Here is a 19,353-nt window from a genome sequence, read left to right as displayed (position 1 = left end):
CTTACAAACTTTAATTAGATTTTCATTTTAATATGTGAATGTTTGTCAAATCATCAGTGTGGTTTAGTGTTACGATTAGTTGATCAACAAAATATTCAGTAACTTTTTTGATAATTGATGAATTGATTATATCACTGTTAGATGGATATTTTTGGGTTTTGGACTGTAGGTTTGACAAAACAAGACATTTGAGGGCATGGCCTCAGGGTTTCGTGACATTTTATAGACCAAACAATTGATTGAGAAAATAATCTGCATGTTAATTGCTAATGAAAGAAAATTGTCAATTGCAACCCAACTTTGGTTGTTTTTTTAGATGGTTTGTGACTTTTTTTCGAATGACTTCAGATGTTCTCGTGTCAAAAAACATGAAGCAGTTTCTTTTTAATATCATACAATGTAAGATCAGGAGGCTTTTGGTTGTATTTGTTGCACTGGAATTCCCATGTCAGCTCCTTGAGTGGTGAAGCAGCGCATTCAAAGGAATCCTGCATGTATGTGTCAAAACCGTGTGTGTGTGTGTGTGTGTGTGTGTGTGTGTGTGTGTGTGTAAAACATTCCACTGTTAGAAGTATGTGAATTACGTCTTACAGAGCGAGAATGTGAAGAATCTGCTGCCATGAGAAGGCCACTGTTGTTTACTGACACAGTATTGCAAAGCAGGCTTGTGTGTGTGTGTGTGTGTGTGAATCACATGCTGCTGTCACTTCCTGGTAAAAAAGCTTTTAGCTGTGATTGTAAGTAATTATTTTCAAAGCTATTATACAATTGGTGCATGTAGCCAGGAAATGAGCGCTGCAGGCTGCCTGCATGTTCTCTAAAGTGCGTTTTGTTGTAACTTACTAGTCACTTGTTTAGACAGAAAAATGTGTTGGTCCTTTTTATCCGTCTCTTCCTGTTTTTCAAATTAAATCAAACATTCATGGCTGTTTGTAGACATGTATTAAATCTGCAGCTTCTATGGAGCCCAACTTTGATGTAAATCAGCTGTTATTGATCCGTGCTGGTCTGTATTGCAGTGTGCTGGGGTTTGTGTTGTATAATTCTGGTTAATCAGCATATGTTTACATGCATCTTCAACTCCACTACTTTATGTCAGAACCACAGCTCAACAGAGCTGTTATTGTCCTGATGATACCTTATGACTCTGGGTAGTGTGCTTACTGCACCTAGACATGCGTACACCACATATATTACAGATAAAGTGTGATTTGTTAAGTTCATTCTTGACCTTGACAGGAAGCTGCAATCTAGCAAGTTTCAAACAATGCATGAAATGTTTCAAACATTTACAGAAAATCTTTGCTGATGTTTTATGAGGAAATAAGTTCACTCACGATTGTTAGACCTCAAGGACACACACAATGGTTGGTGAAAAACAAAGTCTTTTGTGGAGTTTTGACTACATCTCACTGAGAAAACTCAGCTGAAGTCTGCAGAAACACTAGGGGATGGAGTTCAGAATATGTTGTCAAATCATGTAGACATTGTCTTGAAGATATAATAATGACTTGTGTTAATTCTTTATTTCATCATCTTTTTTTCTGTTGTGTATTTTTGTGTTTCATCAGATTTGGGATATGAGCGATGATGAGAGCATCTGAAGGACCGGATGTGCAAACCCTGAGCCACCAAAGGACAGGACACTCCAATCCATGTTTCTGTCTGTTTCTTCTGAAAGGATCTTACATTTACAAAGGACAGGAGGAGTGAATGGCTCAGCGAGGGCTTTGTGGACAACACTGGACACAATCACAAAATTCACATCATCAAAGCCAAGTACAGCACAAAAGCTGTTTCAGAAAAGTTGCTGAAAAGCTTTAAATTTCCTATTAGTCTTCATTTGGATTCTAATTCAGCCAAAGGCTTGGAGCTTAAGTGAGGTGTAACAATTTGGTTAAAATTGATAAACAGCAAGAGAATCTGATTGAGTCAATGTCTGTTTTCCAGTGTGACATTAGAAACAGGATCAAGTCTATATTCTGCATTGTGTGTATGAAGCTGTTGTTTTGAAGGGAGAAGGTACCTGCTCCTATTATGTAATGATGTTTTCAGTCACATTTACTGACAGTTTGGAGTCAGCTCAGTTTCCTGAGCTGAAACACAACAAAACACTCCACACTTGTATTAAAAAAGCTTCACTGAATGGTCACAGGTTAAGTCTTCCCCACAGTCTCTCCATCAACACATTTAATGGATTTGCTGAAGATTGTTTTGGCAGGAATTTGACATCCTACATCTGTTCGCTCATTCAGTTTGGAAAAGTGCTTCAGGTGAATTGTGAAAATAGAAAAACACAGTTGACAACTCAGCAAATCCATCCATCTCCCTGTCTGTTTACTAGCGACTGTGAGACATACAGTACAGTTAATACTAAAACCAGCTTTGTTCCTTTCAAAGTATTACTCTGAGAAAACCTGCAGACATTACTGTACAGCAGCTCAACTGTGGCTTCTGATAAAGACACATTTCATAGTTACTGTTGAAAATCTGAAGCTCACAACTGCACAGTTTAACCTAAAACAGATAACAGAGAAAATGAAGGTCTTAATGGTTTGTTTGTGTAGACGCATGCATGTGCTTATCTGTGCAGTTTATGTTTCTTTTTCTTTTTACGATGTGCCCTGTGTCTGATCTGCTAACATGTACAATATTTTCAGTGTGATGAAATGTATTTCACCAGCTGCTTGGCTACTTATGGAAAAGGATTAGTGCAGACTGGAATAGAGACTGAAGTCAGAATTGTGAGCAAAAGGCAGAATTCTAAAATAAAATCCCAGTTTCCAGATTTATACTCACATCTGAGATTAAACTCAGGATTCAGACTTTGTTTTCATAATTCTGTCTTTTCTCAGCTGTTTCTGGTGCCCTAAATCTCTTCTTTAAGTACTTAAACAAAAACTGGAATAAAATGTCTCTATTGTTTCCTTGTTTACATCTGTGATCTTTAAATTCAGATTGTGTATTTAAATTTTTCTGTTTTTTTTTTTGCCTAATACTACAGCCTTCTATACATTTGGTTCATGTGAGTCTTTGCACCTATTTGATTCGCCAAAATAACCATCCCCTTGTACCATCTGTCTTAACCATTACACAGCCACAAACACACACAAAATAGTTAGACAGAGGCCCACACACTCAGACAGTGGTTTAAAAGCACTTTATTGTTCATCAAGGCTACTTTACGTACAAAAAAGGTGGCCTGCCAAAACCTTTTTAGTAGGAGACACAGAGCCACAAATTGACTGTTTTCTTGATACATTTTTTTTTTCTTTTACAGTTCAGAGTACTACTACCACTAAGTACATGCTACTTCCACTTCAAAAAGGACCTGGAAAATGTGGTACAGTCAGAGTAAAGGCCAACTCCTCTGATTTATCTGCACAATTTTCATGTTGTTTACAGTTGCAAAATGGCCTCCACAGATGGGAACCGTGACATCCCCAAAGCTCATTTGCTGCTCATCTCAGCTCAGCCTCACGGACAGAAAATGAAGCAGATGAGCTTGAGCACAAACTATGACTGAAATATGCTTTCAGATTTTCATCAGCTAAGCTTTAATGTTATGATTTCATTGAGGTTCTCATGTTAAACCAATTCCACAAATGTTCTCAAATAGACTGATGGATTTACATGTAGCTCAGTTCCCATCTGTAAACCAAAAGCAGTCATCAAGACTTTCAAAACCCACAGTTGGTATTGTTTACATGCAGTGGTGGAAATTTTACCTGCCTGCTAGCCCATTACTAATGTTGATTGTTTTATAGTTAAATGGAAATGGCCGACAAGATGCTCTGGGCTAGTGGCAAAATCATTCTGTTCCATCGATGCAAAACATGCTAACTGATCAAGAGCCTGCTAAAAGGACAAACTCCTTTTGCTCACAAAGTCAAACTTTTGTTCAGATGTCTCAGAAGTCACGCGATCGAACACAATTTAAATGATTGCAGAACATCGGGGACCAATGGAAGTAGCGATTGTCACCGACACACCAGTGGCTTATTGTGGTTTCATATGTTTACTGTGCTCCTGCACTTGAACCTTTACTCTAACAAGACAAACTCTATAAACAAAAAAGATCAACTTTTTTCACAGAAAAGAAAATGCAATGATTACAATATAAGGACAGGGAAAACAACAATTAAATAGCTACATATCATTAACAAATTAATTGTTCCTCAAAAAATACCTACGATTTTTTTCTCTGTACATTCGTTACGCACAGCGTAATGATGGTCTTATAGTTACCTATTATAAAAAAGTATTTTTTTATTAAGTGATTTTCCTACAGTGTGTAGGGAGTGTGTGCCGAAGCAGAAAGAGAGCCTCCTACCTACAGGGTGGTAGTGAAATAATGAGAAAGAATAATAATAGAAAAACAAAACGTTCTGGACACCGAGCCCTTATCCCTCGTATTTTCTAGCAAGTTGCTACCTACATCCAATCTTGATCAAGGTCAACTGAATCTGAGGAGGAGGAGGAGGTGGCATCATTGTGAAAAGACAGAGTGGCAGCTGAATGTCTCGTGGCTCACAGAATGTGCTTGCAGAAGCTCAGCTCCTGAAGCTCTGCTCACCCCTCCCTCCCCAAACCTGCCAAAAATCACCACCCAAACCACTCTGAGCCTGTCACAGAAAGCACACTGAGACTGGAGATGACGTATTTGTTATAGAAATGAATTCCCTGGCAGTTGGGTTTTAAATTTTGGGATTCTGTCACATCTGTTCTGATAGTTGAGGATGGAATGTGTGGACATTCTAGAACACTGACGTTCCATGTAGAGATCTCTGTAAAGGATGTAACAAACAAATATGAACCTTGTCACCTATAAACCTCAACTCAGAGACATGAAATGATTCTGTATTTTTACTACAGAATGACACCAAACTTTCACCAACCCCAGTTCTCTAAGTTCTACGCTCTGAATGTCCTAAAAAAAAATGTATACCATTGGTTGTTCTTTTGTCTTGTGGTATGGATTTGAGGCCAAAAAGAGCAAAAGTGGACACCTTGTTGTTCTGGTAAAGATGCAAGAAACTGTGTCTGCAGAGTGTGTTTGAGGCCTGTACAAAGTTCCCTATAGGAGGAATGTATGCCACCTTGGCGCAGGCTCTTTCATAGGAGTAAAATTCATTTCTTCAGACTGCAGCAGTCTAGCTTAACTGCAGCAACAATACAATGTTGTTCAGAAAAGAAAGCACTGAAATACAAAAATAAGTCTGGACACCAAGTCAGGACACAAAAAGTCCACTGCTAAGGGCTGAGAGTTTTGACAGTACACCATAAATTCAGACAACCACTAACAAAGTTTTGTGTTGTTTGCTAGCTTCTCTCCAATGCTGTTTTTGTGATGTTATTTTTTGCTCTTTTGTAATACAAAATAATTCTTATTGTGATCATTTTAAGACACTTTTGTAAAGGTCAAAAAAATGTTTGAGAGCCGTCATCACTAAGTTCTACAGTAAACAATACCTTGTTTCCCAAAAGCTTCCCACCCTGCTAGCTTCTCGTCTACCAAGTTCTTTTTGGACTGTGGCAAGAATGTGGGTGAAGGCTGGTGCGGAGGTGGTGATTTTAAGATGGCACCCAGTCATTTTATATTATCTCAGGCTAAGATGCTTTTGTGGAAAACAAGGTCTTGTGGACTCATTTGTGTCAATTTGGTGTCTCAGCTTAGTCATGCTAAAGGCTGTAGCATCCTGTACCACCGATGGATCAACATCTTAAGAAAACCTTAACGGGCTGCGTATCCCAAAGCCAACCCAACACTAGAACGATCACGGCTCTGCTGCGGGAATGAGCTGATCGACTCTCGTGCCGAGATGGTTTTGAGAAACGCAGCTCTCATCATTAAACAGAGCCTGTCCGGAGGCTGTCCCACTATAGATGTTTGTTACCATACTGATATTAATGGAAAACAAAAATACAAAATTGTAATAATAACAATAACAATAATAATATGGAGTACAACTGACCCAGCAGTGAGTGTATAGTGTCTATGTCCGTTACTAACAACGAAAGAAGTAACAACTAACGTCCGAATGAAAAGGATAATAGTAGTTAAGATTGAAATGCTTAAAAACACTAATAGATACCAGCTATTAAAAACAAAACAAAAAAAACATGCATCTGTAAAAGCATTAGTTTACCCTTCAAAACCTTGTAGAATTCTACCAAACCACAGTGTGTAGGTGAGGGAGGGTGGGAGGGAGGAAGGGAGGGACAGCAGGGTGTAAGCCAAATATAATTACAACACCCATGTTCAAAGAGTTACAAAAACAAAGGCGCGTTTGAAGAGATCTGAATAATTTTCTCTCCCCCGGTCGAGAAACCAGACTATTTCCTTTTTTTCTTTCAACCACAGAGTGACATGCAGTGTCATCTTTCCCTCATCACTGTCAGCAGTTAAGCCTGTGAAACACATCAAAGCACATTGTTCAGCAAAGGCCAACCTTCAACACACGCAGGTTGTACAACTTTGTTTTCAGTCTTAATCTCCTCTCATCATAGTCGTGATGTCCATCAGCACCACAGTTAACTGATTTTGAAAACCCGACTGTGCTTGGAAAAATCACCATGCAACGATTTGGCACAATTTAAGCAGGTGAACCAATTTTGTATATTTCTTATTTATCCATGCTGATACCGATCAACACTGATTAATAAATGTATACTTGATCATACATACCGGCTCTGAACGTAGGGCTGGGTAGTACGATGTATTTACTATCCCAATATATTTTCAATAGTCGAGATTTATTAAGTGTCATTTCCCCTCAAAATCTAAAACAGAATGGTGAGGAAAGGTGGGTGAAGAAACGTATTCTGTCCTTTTACATCCTCATACTTTCCAGTCTGAACTGCAGGCTGGAAGTGGAGTGAATTTAGGCTGACTTGTCTTGAGATATTTTGCATTTGCACATAAAACTGCATTTTCCTTACACTTCCCAAGGCACTTGTAGACAAAAATCACTTAATAAAAGGTGAAGTTCTTATGAAAAAAAAAAAAAAAAAAAAGGTGAGGCATGAGTTTATCCTTAATTCACCTAACTTGTTTTGGGGATGTTATCCAGGGAAGTGGGATGATATATGAGCAGCTGGGTGACTAATGCTTCTGTCAGTATCCATGGTGATGGATATTTACTTAAATTGAAGAGAGGCCAGTTCCTCCCACAGAGCACCTGATTGTTTATACCCCCACCCTTAATATGGAGAGCTCTCTGCACTACAAGTGTAACTTAATGTGGACTGATACTCTGTGCTGATGGGGAGGGATCTGTTTAGTTAATGGGAGCTGAACACATTACACAGGCAGAACCAAGTGATGAGCACACAGTTAGGCTTGGCTTTAGACAGTCAGACCTGACAATCCACCTTTTTTTCATCCACCTTCTCTTACCATCTAAACATGTTTGTTTTCTTTAACAGATGTAATAATCAACATGCAGGGATGTGGCAAAATTATTTTTATATATTTGGACACATTATCCAAATCCACATTACTTTGCATTTCCATTTTGTACTGCCCAACCCTGCTGGTATGTATTTTCCATTTTTCAGAAATGCATTCAATAAATAATGCACGATAATTATGTGTGTACTGTTCTGTCATGCCCAGGTAAACTTTAAACAGGAGTTAATGGGAAATCAAATAGAGATCCCAGCAAAAGTCTCAATGTCTTTGCTCAGTTTTATCAGTCGCAGTACGTGCAGTGCCAGATTGCAATACTGACATGGCAGCCTTTACCCTCTACGGCAGTAGTGCAAATCAGACCAAGTCGACCGCTTAAGTATACACATACAGTAACAAAATCACCTGAACACATACACAGGAGAGCGCGGGAGAGAGAAGGAAGGTGAGAGGATGAAGAAAGATAAGAGGGAGGGGATTACAAGATGGCTTATTTGTTGTTTTGTTTTTGATGTGGGCATTGATAAATATCAGCGTCTAAAGGTTTCTTTGGTAGCACAGTCAGGTGGTTTGTGATTATTTTCTCCAGAGTGTTTCTTTCTCGTCTTTTCTAAAATAAAATGTCAGGCATCTCATAATGCAGAAGCAGTACACAAAACTACGGTTAAAGAAACAAAATAACAAACAAAGAAGAAAAGAAAATTAATAATTAAAACACCGCCCTTTCCTCTCTTTCTTTATGTACATATAACTACAGACACTTGCTCAGCTCCAAGCTTGATATGCAGGGATGATGAATGAATAGAAGGAGCAGCTTGATGCTCCAGTCAGTCCCCAAGTCGAGCCCTCATCACTCATTACTGATTATTGTCTGGCAGTAGCATACCAGAGGACAGAAGGGAAAAAAACAACCTTTTTGTTATTGCTTGATTGATCCTCTATGAGTGCATAGAGAGAGAGCAGGCTTGAGGGTTGTGGATGTGTTTAGCAGACCAGCAGGCAGGCATTCCCTCTGGGATGCTGGTGACAGACCAGGAGTGACAGGGGCATGAATGTTGGAGCCGGGATGATTGGGAGGGCTGGGGAAACAGGGGCAAATCCCTGTAAAATCCCTCCCCCCTTCAGGAGACCACAGACGGGGAGTGGTTGTGATTGACCATGTGACTGTCGGGGGAGGAGTTTGGGCTACTGCCGGACGACGAGGGACTCCCCTTATTTTTGATCTGCAACCAGGTCTCGCCCAGCGCCTTGGCGAAGTGGTCGTCCACCGAGCCTGTGATGGACACCGAGTTGGTGGCGGCGGGCTCAGGCTCCTTGTAGTTCTTCCCGAGACTGCGGCGGAAATGCTCTTCAATCACTGGGTCGCAGGCTGTGTTGGCTAAAAGACGCAGGATGGGAGAAGGCAAGAAAGAGTTTTTAGTTCCCATAATGAAATGAGAAACATCTCTAAGGCTCACTTGTATAATGGTTAGTGGGTTATTTATTGCCCAACATCAGTTTAAACACTGGTAATGTGCATTTTAGGTCAATGGAAAAATACTAACTCCAACATCTACTTCACTTTTTCATTGCAGTTTTTTTATATTAAATCACCGTTTTAAATTTCACTGTTAACCTCAATGAGATCATAGGGATTTCACTAGGATTATAAAAACAGCCACAGTAAAGTTATCAACCCACAGAAGACATGACTGACACTCACAGACAGGGCAAAAAAAACAGACATGTGTTTGGCTGAGGCCTCAAGTGACTTTAAGTACAGAGATAACAGACAAAGCAGTAAATAAAGCAATTGATGTGCTATAAACAAACGCTGTGAGTCGATGAAAAATTGGGATGATTTTTTTCTCTCGCATCACTAGTTATATAAGTCACTCTGAATGTGGAGAGTATGAGCTGCTGTGTTTTCTCTGGAGAGAGATTTGGTCTTGCGGTAGGGTTTCCCACAAACTGCACTGGATGGGAAATTAGCTTGTTTCCAAAATGAAACCCACTTTTAGAGACAAATGCATCCAATAAAAGTCACCTGGTAATAATCAGTATTAATTAATTATTGAAATATCATGTTTGCCCCTCATTGCTACTTTAAAAAATATTACCAACAGAATATAAAGAACTAGGGTGTTGTGTCTTTATGTCTTTATGTGTGTGCTCATCCAAATGCATTTGCATGAGTGCACTCACTGTTGATTCTCCTGTAGTTGTTTGTGAGGCTTGAGCAGCCATTGTGGGAGACAGGACAGTGAGACAGGTTGCAGTTGCGGTTGTTGGCTGGGGCGCATGTGATCACTGAAGGACGATTCTGAAACACAAAGACAAATCATCATACATCGTACATCAAAACCAACGCCAAAATCCACTCATATTATAACAATAAAGCAAGACTTGTGAAGAGAAGGTACAAGAAGTGTAAATAAATTGGGAAAATAATTACACAGGCAGAAAAAGTGGGAAATATTACAGTAAAGAATACAGTCCAGAAGGAGATTTGAAGTTGGAGGGAGAGGGAATGATTCAGTTACCACCTGGGTTTTAAAACATTTTTGGCTAACAAGCCAAACAGGAAATTTCTACTCTCAACCAACCAAGGAGCTAGGCGGATGAAAGCACATTAGTCACATCATATGGGGGGACCTACTAGGGTTGAGGTTTACCAGACAATTTGTGAAAGATGTTGTCAGAGTTTGGGCAAAAGAAACAGGATGTGCATGTTACCTGCTGGCGTTCCATGGGACTGACTGTGTGCGGCACTGTGATCATTGCTGCTGTGCTGCTACGTGCAGACTCCACCATGCTGTTTTTGGTGAGTGCCAGTGGCTGGTCCATGCCAGCTAAGCTGGACAGGTGGTGATGGTGGTGGTGGGCGTGACTGTATAGGTGGTTGCTGTGGACTCCCAGACCGCCGGGCACCACCACGCGTTCGATGGGGCTTCGGCTACGGTCCTTTGAGACGGTGGAGCTGCGATAGTCTCCATTAGGTTTTCTGGAAAATAGAGGGAAAGACAAAGAGCCACATTAATTTACACAAGGCAGATTAAATTAATGTCTACTTCATTAATGTCACAAAAATATAATTTTCTTCATTTAAAAAAGAAAAAAAAAACAAGAGAGAATTTGATTTAAAAATTAGTCAGACTTGGAGCTTCAAAAAATCTTTGTATTTATCAACATAATACTGGCTCCAAACTGGCTATCAAATACCCAAACAAGATGAGGGAAGACTTGTGGCAAATGGAGTGGACAGAGAAATGGACAGAGAGGTAAAAAGGGGTTCGGAGTGAGAGAAAATGAAATGAGGGCGAAAAAGAAAAGATAAACAAAAGGACAATTATAAATGGGGTTCTCTGTCAAACACTGCAGGACCAGCAGATGCTATTAATAGTGACCTCATACATACACTCTAGCTTCTCTGATTGCTGGAGGGTTTGATAAGACTATTTTGCACAAGCACTTACACACACACACACACACACACACACACACACACACACACACACACACACACACACACACACACACACACACAACACACACACACACACACACACACACACACACACACACACACACACACACACACACACACACACACACACACACACTCTCTTTTCTAGGAAGGAGGAAGGAACACTAATATTATCCAACATGGATGGACTCCAAACATATCCTTGTACAGAGGGGCAAAGGGGCACGAAGTTCAAAGCTCTAAAGTGGTTTCCTCAGTACGCAAATCAACTTTATCTCTTCAGCGAGCCTGCAGCCAGCTGCACTCACTGCTGTCAGATGAAAACCTGGAAAATCCTGCAGTGTTACTGCAGCATAGATGTGGACTGAGCCGTTATCTCTAGCTGCAGCTCACTGTCGACATTTGATTAAATCTGCCAAAGTTGTCCTTGACATCTCTATGTGTCTTGGGAAAGAAAACGCAAAGAAACATTGTCCACAATCACAACCATGTACTGAATACTGAGGGTTAAATAAGGTGGGCAGCCACAAACTTTCCATATGAAAGAGAATTACTTCCCACCACAAAGAAATCCTGCTCTCTCCAAACTGTGAGCTCATATTTTAATCACTGAAAAAGCAGAGATAAGGATAAGGGATTAAAGTAACGGCAGTTTAACACAACACAGATTTTGGTCTCTTTTTTTCCCCCAGCTCTGATGATAATGACTTTAATATGTAGCGAAGTGGTTGTGCCTGATGCTGTGCACACTTGCTTGCAGTTTAACAGGTAGCAATTATTTTGCTCAGTACGTCAAATGTGGTCTGTGTGTCTGTGTGTGTGTTCGACTGTGTATTACACCCTTCCTGCAGCTCCACTCCCCTCCTACAATTTGAGGCCCAGTTACAGGGAGCAAGATTTACTGTATTCGCCTCTCTCTATCTCCATTTCTCTCCAATTTCAAGCACCCACATGCTTCCACACATCCATTCACAAATCAGCACATATACACCGACTTCCTCCTTTCTACACAGATATACATCCTATACATAGACAATATTGTGTCAGCTGGGTCATTTAATTTTTATTCCTCACCATGTGCCGTGTGGAGGCATTTCCCCACCCATGTGAAAAAGTCTGAATGAGAACACACAGCAGACTCGAGGTGAAAAGCTGCAGCAGCCCTTTAAGGTTTGCTTGGATGCAAAACAACAAGTTCAGGCAAACAGTTGTAGATCCATGTGACCAGGCAACCTGACTGCTGGGTCAAGCATCTGGAGCCCACAGCACCGTCCTCCACAAATAAATAGTCTCCAAAGAATACAGAGAGGGGGAGAGGAAAAGCCGAAGAGCGGTGGTGGTGGTGGTGGTGGGGGGGGGGCTGCATGTGAATGGTCCGGACCTCTATGATAAGAAAGAGTGAGGTCGGTAGTTTCCTTCGTTTGTGCCGAGAGCTTACATTAGCAGACACCCCCTCTCTTTTTTTCTCTCTTTGTCTTTCTTTCTTCTTTTTCTTTCACAATCGGCAGCAAACTTCCTGAGGGTTAAAGAGGGAGAGACTTGGCAGCTCTTACATAAACCCTGGCCGGCAGCTCACCAATAAGCTTTTATGTTTTCCCATAGTGGCATCAATTTTCAGTTTCCTTCTGTATCAAGCAGTCAATAGAATAAAAATAAATAAATGCTTTGTGGAGTTAATCACATAAAAATCAAGTTATAATGGTCACAAAAGTGTGCTCAAGTTAATGCTGAAGGTATTGTTTAAATTATTGCTAAAGGAAATGTCAACTTTTAATCAAATGCTATAAACCAAAGTCCTCCTGTATAACTCTGTTATCTTCAATTATAAACAAATCTCGATTAGCTAAAAGGCAAACTGATAATAAAAGGTCTCTCTCTCTCTCTCTCTCTCTTTCATCCCCACCCAGCAGCTGGGTCTTGAGTTAGGTTGTGGAAGTTGTTCCAAACTTTAATCATTGCCAAAGAGCAGGCATGCCCACATCCTCACACAAGAGGGGCCGTCGCAGGAGCCAGTGAACGGGATCAACAAATCTGACCAATGAATGGTGTAGCTGTCGAATCCACCACCGCCCCCGCCTTCCCCTCGCCTGATTGCCCACCAAACCCTGGACCACAATTCATGCCAGGGATCAGGCATTCAAAACCCACTCTTGTGTCTTTGTCTCTCTTACTCACCTCTCAATTATCGTTAGGGTCGCAGCTGGGGAAAGAGGGGGAGGATGGAAAGGGCGAATGGTGAGGGCTACGCACAAGAGATGGGCATGGGGGTGGAAACAAGGGCTAGGTCTGAGGAGAGAGGGTTACCAGGTGAAGTGGGAGACAGAGGGAGACAGCATTTGAAAAGTAAAGAACTGCTCTTGCACCTAGTGGAGATTGTAGAAAAAACACAGGGGAAGAGGTTGAGGATGGAGCTCAAACTAATCTACAGAGTAAAAAAATCACTTTTAGATCAAGCAGTGGCTTGAACTGAGGTGGTACAGACAGAGAAAAGGAGACAGAAGTGCTGATTTAATGATCAATATACAGATGTAAGAGAAAGCTGTCACTTAATAAAAAACAATGAGCTCTAATGACCAGCACTTTGACTGCAGGCTTCTCATTTATAGCCAAAACTGTTATTTTTGCCTGTTGAAGTGACTTAACTGGCAGATTTTACCAGTTGTGGCTAAATGTTTAGCCAGACAACAAAATTACACTTTTGCCTTTGTCAAGGAGAAGTCATCTTCGATCTCAAACTGGCTGAATATTGGTGAGTCCCAATATTTTGCAGGTCAAATCAATTACACTGAACTGTTCAATCAGACTGAACTCTTCTGACAGCAAAAGCAATATAGCAGGGAATGAGTGCATCTTGCACCCTTTCACAGTTGGCTAAAGATGGTTTTCTAAAGAAAAACACCATTCTGTAGCATTGTGATATCTTAAAAAAAAAAAAAAAAAAAAAAGACTGAGCCATCTTTTAATGTTCAGTCCAACAGTCCAAGAGATTAGTGGGTCTTTCTGTTCCTAAATTATCAAGATACCTTTTAGCAACTTGCTAAGTAGCTTGCAGTTGAGTGTAAATGACTTATGCTCTGTAATCTGAATCTCCAAGTTAATTCTTCAGTGGTATTCTTCAGTCAATTTTCTGAAAATAATTAGTTTGTGTTGTTGTATGTAAATCTTGGATTGGTGGATTTCAGAGTGTATGTTGGATTCAGATTCACAAAAGGTTTTGATCATTCTAACTATGTCAAAAAAAAAAAACATTAACCGACATCTATTTAGAATAGCTGAGTGGCTGTACCTCATTAAAAAAATATCGAGGTGGAATGGAAAGATTTGGAGTGTCTAAACAGAGAGCGACACTGACGAGCACAAAGACATGCTGGAGATACCTGCAGATCATCACACAAGGTGATGGTCCTTTTAACTGGTCTGCTGTGTAGTCTCACGGCAGAGAATACCTGCTCATATCAAAGGATATTTTTTACTGTTTGACTGATAGTATTAATCGGTCAAAATTCTTATTGTTGGTGACCGGTTAAGTGGTTAATTATTAACAACCCTACATGAGAGTAATTATTTTGGTTGCATTATGGCGCACCTCTAATGTGAATGTGATTTGAAGTACAAAGAGGGAGAGGGCTGATACTTTATCTGTGACATTTTTTTTCCCCAGTTGAAAATGGTAACTGAATGACTGACATCAGAATGGATAGCTTGACACAATGAAATAGGGAGTTGATCTATTTGATTCTATTTTACTAGAGTCTGGGTTAAGCGCAGCCTGGCATTAGTGGTAGTCACTGTGGTGGGCACTCACTGAAAGATCCCTTAATTTAAAACCCAGGGAGTCCAACCCTCAATACATAAATGATATAGTCATATATCTTGAACAATATTACACTACTTGGATCTGTCATTAAGTGCTGCCTTTTAAGTAACTGTTCACATGACACCCTGTCTTCAAGTTAACCTCAAGTTAAAGATCATGTCTGTGATCATGTGTTTGAAGACTTAAAGGATGGGGAAAATTAAAAAAAATAAAACAGCTGTAGGTCTGTATTCTTGTAAAATATGAAAACATGTAATTTGCTTTTGCTGGCATAACAATCAGTTTTGTATGTGTCAACTTGTCTAAATACCACAATGGAAAACTAAATAAAACAAATATAAACAGAGGAAGCAAATGAATGAAGCAAACTTTAAAAATATGGTTGAGTTTTCAAAAGTGTGCTTGATTTAGCTCTATAGGAGACTGCCAATTTGGTGAGTTAGTTATATTTTACTTTGAGGCAAAGATACAGGAGCTATAAAAGTTCTAGCCTTTTTCTCACAATTGTGCTCCAGAGTCTTCAGAGAAAACCTCACTACAAATCTTTGGTTGGGCAGAGGCTCATATCCTACGCCTTTAAGAAATGAATAAAGAAAGAGCAAGAAGAGAGAGAGAGATACACACACACAGGAAACATCTGGGAAAAATCAGGGTGTAGAGAGAAGACGACGACAAAAAAGAAAAAAGAAAAAACAGGAGGAGGATGAAGGCTCAACCACAGGTTACAACCAGGCCCAAGCTCTGCGAGGTCTGCAGAAACCCACAAAATGGATATATACACACAGAAATTGAGCCACACGGCTTACCCGGGCTATGTATATAAAGTATATGAATATCTCAACACAGTTTACTCACTCCAGGCGGTAGTAGCGAGGCTGAGCAGAAGTCAGCAAGAATATTTTGCATCCTTAGAATTGAATAGTCAAACCCCAGAGGAAATACACTTTAACAGGTATAAACATACTATTATTGTTATAAATCAAGTAATCTTCCTTCGCATACATTCTGTACTATAAAATATGACATAAAATTCACAAGAACACCATCTTAAATTTTATTTTATGCCTACCTAAAACAAGTAGACAGACACACCATTTCCAAACAGATCTTGGCACAGCCCTTTAAATCTCTCAGATTTTCACTCATGCAGAACTACTGATAGAAATCAAGCACATCTTTGCCAGTTAACTGACTGCAGAGAAAGAGAAGTGAAGAAAATCCTTTGTTATCAAAGCTGGGACAGATCGGATATGGGAACAACCACAACAAGAAGGCAAAGAAAACATGTGAACACAGACACACAGACACACACTGAAAAGAAAAAAAAATCTCCCACATGCTCTCCCCCCTCCCCTCACATGCTCACACACTACATAAATAGTCCCATGTAAAACAAGAGGGTAACAATGACTTCACCAGCCTTGGCCATGCTCACTCACACACACACATACAGAGGGGGGAGAGGGAGAGAGAGAGAGATAGAGAGAGAGAGAGAGAGAGAGAGAGAGAGAGAGAGAGAGAGAGAGAGAGACTCTTCCTCTCTCTTTCTCCCCATTTGGCCTCTGGAGAAACTTCCATGAGAACAACTTACTGATGAAGTTCCCAGTAAAAAGCAGCTGCAGTTTTTGTATGCTACAGTACTTACTGCAGCAAACTGACTAAGTTAGATTTTGCTTTTTGATCCTACATCTGCAGCGCTACCTTTCAGAGTAACATAGCATGAATGTGAGAGAAAGATTACGTACTACTAAAAGCACGTAGCTTCATTTCAAACCTCTGAATGATTGTACATATGTTTTTTTCAGCGATTCAAATAATGAAGTGAAAAGAAATGGCAATTCAGGCGAATTATAAGGAAGAAACCGAGAACAAGAAGAACATGAAAAAGGAACATTTGCTCCAAGCAATGACTAACAGGCCTCATTTGGTGAAAATCTTAAAATCAGGTCAATTGGCTGAGTTCACCACAATCAGTCTTAGTAATTATGTGTTCACAGTGTATAGAAAAACACACAATATTGTTCCAATGAAAGACAATAAATTCCTAATTCTGATATACTCCCCAGCTTTATATCTGAGGAAATCAACAAACCTAGAGCCCACTGAGTAATATGTAACATGGCTGATGCAAATATACTTTCCCGTAGTTATATTCCCCAATTAAAAGCCTATGAGCCTTGCTCTGTGACTGGCTCTTATATTTAAGTAGGAATGAAACAGCTGAGCAAGAGGACTATTATACTCGCTGGTCTACAACTCCAGAGTGGCGGGCAGGAGAGCAGGCAGCAGCAAGCTTCCAGCCCGCAGGCTCCAGTGGACAGGATAAGGCTTCTTTGTTCAAGACTCCTCCTACTCCTCAGAGAAAATGAGAACGTAGTCCCTGCTGCCTGACAAGGAGCCCACTCATCACACACACACACACAGATGATCACAGATGGACAAGCACACATGCATGTATAGGCAGCAAACACAATGACACATGTGCATACCTGCACAAACACATGCCCACTTAGTGCAGACATACATATCAGCCTGCCACTACAACTGCCAATATTTCTAGTTAGACTTTAAATGCAGAATTTACCATGCCATAAACTTTCATTTATCTTGCCTGTTAATACTGACCTATAAAAAAAAAAAAAGCTTGCGTTGGTTATGAGTTTTCTCTCTGAGCCCAGTTGTGTACCACCCCCCGCCCCCCTCGACTTCAACTTAGACAACAAAAGAAACCTGAGCTTCCACCTTCATGGCCCCGCCACATGTTTAAGGTGTCAGGTGTCTGTCTGTGTCAACGCTCACCGAGAATATGACTGAACCTACAGAGAATAGACAGCCAACAACAAGCAACTCGACATAAAATCACACTATTTAGAAGCTGTAGTAGTCAGCACACATGAAAACAGCAATTCAAGCAAAATGGGGGAAAAAAAAGTTGTTGTTGTTTTAAGAGAGGAGAATGAACACCAAAGCTTCTCAACATGCAGAAACAGTCGACATTGAGCAGCGCAATCAGCACAGACAAAAAAACAAGCTACACAGATAGAAGCAGCCAGCAAAATCCAACAGCTAGAACGGTGTCAGATAACCATCTCTCATGTATCTGAGTGAGTCTGTGTGTGTGTATGTGTATGTGGTGGTGGGGTTTGCAGGGGTTCTTTTTCTGTTTTTTCTGTCTAGATTTATCCCAAGAACTAAGTCCATCATTTTCAAATTATACCTAATCACTGTTCCTACAATTGACAAATGAGTTAAATGAAGCAGAAAGCTCATGTATGTTAAATAAAGATGAGTCGACTGTGAAGGGCCCTACAGTGTTTTCTTTAAACCACTATTTTTAGCCTTTTCTGTAACGACAACCGATCATTCTCCACTTTAGTGTAATCACTGTTCTTTGGACAGGCAACGAGGAGGAAAACTTTTCAGAGGCTGACTCTGACTGCAGGTCTCAACAAGTCACTCTGCAGTTACCTTTGCCAGGGTAAGAATGCCCTCAGAGAAACCTCAAATTAAATGACTAAAAATAAGACACTTTTTAGGATGGCCTTGAGGCAAAGAGGTTGAAAAAAAAATATCTTGATGAAGCTTTGGGAAATAGAAAGAAGCCCTGAATTTGGCTCCTAGCAAGTCAACTAGCAATTGACTGTTCTTGGGTAGAAACCTACAGCTCAGTCAAATGACTTCAAGGTCATAATTAAAATAAAGATTAAATAAAGGGATTATGTCTCATCATGGGTTACTTCTAGGAAATAATCATGGATGGATTCAAAAGCCTTAACCATTGCAGATGTTTTTCTTTTTTAAACTGCATCAGTTTTATTTTTACAAAACCTAAAAACTGCAACACCAACTGAAAGCTGATATGACAATAAGGCCCATTGTACTGTGGCACACCAACTTACAAAATGAAATCCAACTTGTGATACATGAGTAGGAGCATTTGCTTATCAATGTATGCAGAAGTTAACCGCATGGTGCATGAAAAATATCTCACAGAGTGAAAAACAACTGAGACAACAGAATAATACACTGAGTGGGAAGATGGATTTACTGCCTGGTTTGACTACAGAGTATAATGTTAATTCTCCCACCACTGACACATCCATAACAGAAAGCAAGATGAGTCTGCACAAATGTCACAACGCGCAAGCTAATCCTCTGTTATGTGAGCCCAGAGGGTCACAAGATGAAGGAACAAAGACCCTTCCCCTTGTGCCACAAGAGCAACTTGATTTAACAGTCATAAGATTCCTGCCTGTAACAAAACATATCCCTGCCTCGTCGCACAGTCAACTGAACATATACATTGGTTGTTTAAAAGGCTTTAAACCATTGTAGAATATAAACTGAATCCTCTAAGGATCTGGTGATTTTTTTCTATATTTCTTCTATATGCTGCTCTGTACGTTCCAAATGGCCACTGCCTCATCAATAATCACTAAATACAGTTCTATTGGTAGAACTTTGGAGCTATGACGATGTGACAGGAAAGTTGTGTATATATGTAGTGTATTTATGCTATGTTTTAGAGCCTAAGAACATACTGACCATACAGCTCATTGGAACGAGTGGATTATACTGCAGGAGCGATTTGAGAAACTGAAATTTCTCTGACTCTCCATTGCAATCCATTGTCATTTCTGTGAATACAAACTGACTACA

General features: G+C 40.1%; 2 protein-coding genes across 5 annotated transcripts in view; one reads left to right on the top strand and one right to left on the bottom strand.

The window, feature by feature from the left end:
- Positions 1 to 2,925, top strand: part of atg7 (ATG7 autophagy related 7 homolog (S. cerevisiae)) — a 57,953-nt gene extending 55,028 nt beyond the window's left edge. For both annotated transcript variants that reach the window (XM_056401349.1, XM_056401357.1), the window contains exon 19: positions 1,572 to 2,925. In XM_056401349.1, coding sequence (XP_056257324.1) covers positions 1,572 to 1,604 — 33 coding nt within the window. In that variant the 3' untranslated portion in view covers positions 1,605 to 2,925. The remainder of the gene's footprint in view (positions 1 to 1,571) is intronic.
- A 216-nt stretch (positions 2,926 to 3,141) lies between these two features.
- The window catches only part of vgll4b (vestigial-like family member 4b), a 41,558-nt gene continuing 25,346 nt past the window's right edge, over positions 3,142 to 19,353 (bottom strand). For all 3 annotated transcript variants that reach the window (XM_056401389.1, XM_056401397.1, XM_056401379.1), the window contains 3 exons: positions 10,127 to 10,394; positions 9,596 to 9,713; positions 3,142 to 8,789 (listed from right to left, as the gene is read on the bottom strand). In XM_056401389.1, coding sequence (XP_056257364.1) covers positions 8,533 to 8,789; positions 9,596 to 9,713; positions 10,127 to 10,394 — 643 coding nt within the window. In that variant the 3' untranslated portion in view covers positions 3,142 to 8,532. The remainder of the gene's footprint in view (positions 8,790 to 9,595; positions 9,714 to 10,126; positions 10,395 to 19,353) is intronic.

This window comes from Seriola aureovittata, chromosome 2 (genome assembly GCF_021018895.1).
Source record: "Seriola aureovittata isolate HTS-2021-v1 ecotype China chromosome 2, ASM2101889v1, whole genome shotgun sequence".
In the NCBI taxonomy this organism is placed as follows: domain Eukaryota; kingdom Metazoa; phylum Chordata; class Actinopteri; order Carangiformes; family Carangidae; genus Seriola; species Seriola aureovittata.
The sequence above is the reverse complement of the archived record's forward strand: the minus strand, read 5'-3'. Positions and strand labels throughout refer to the sequence as shown.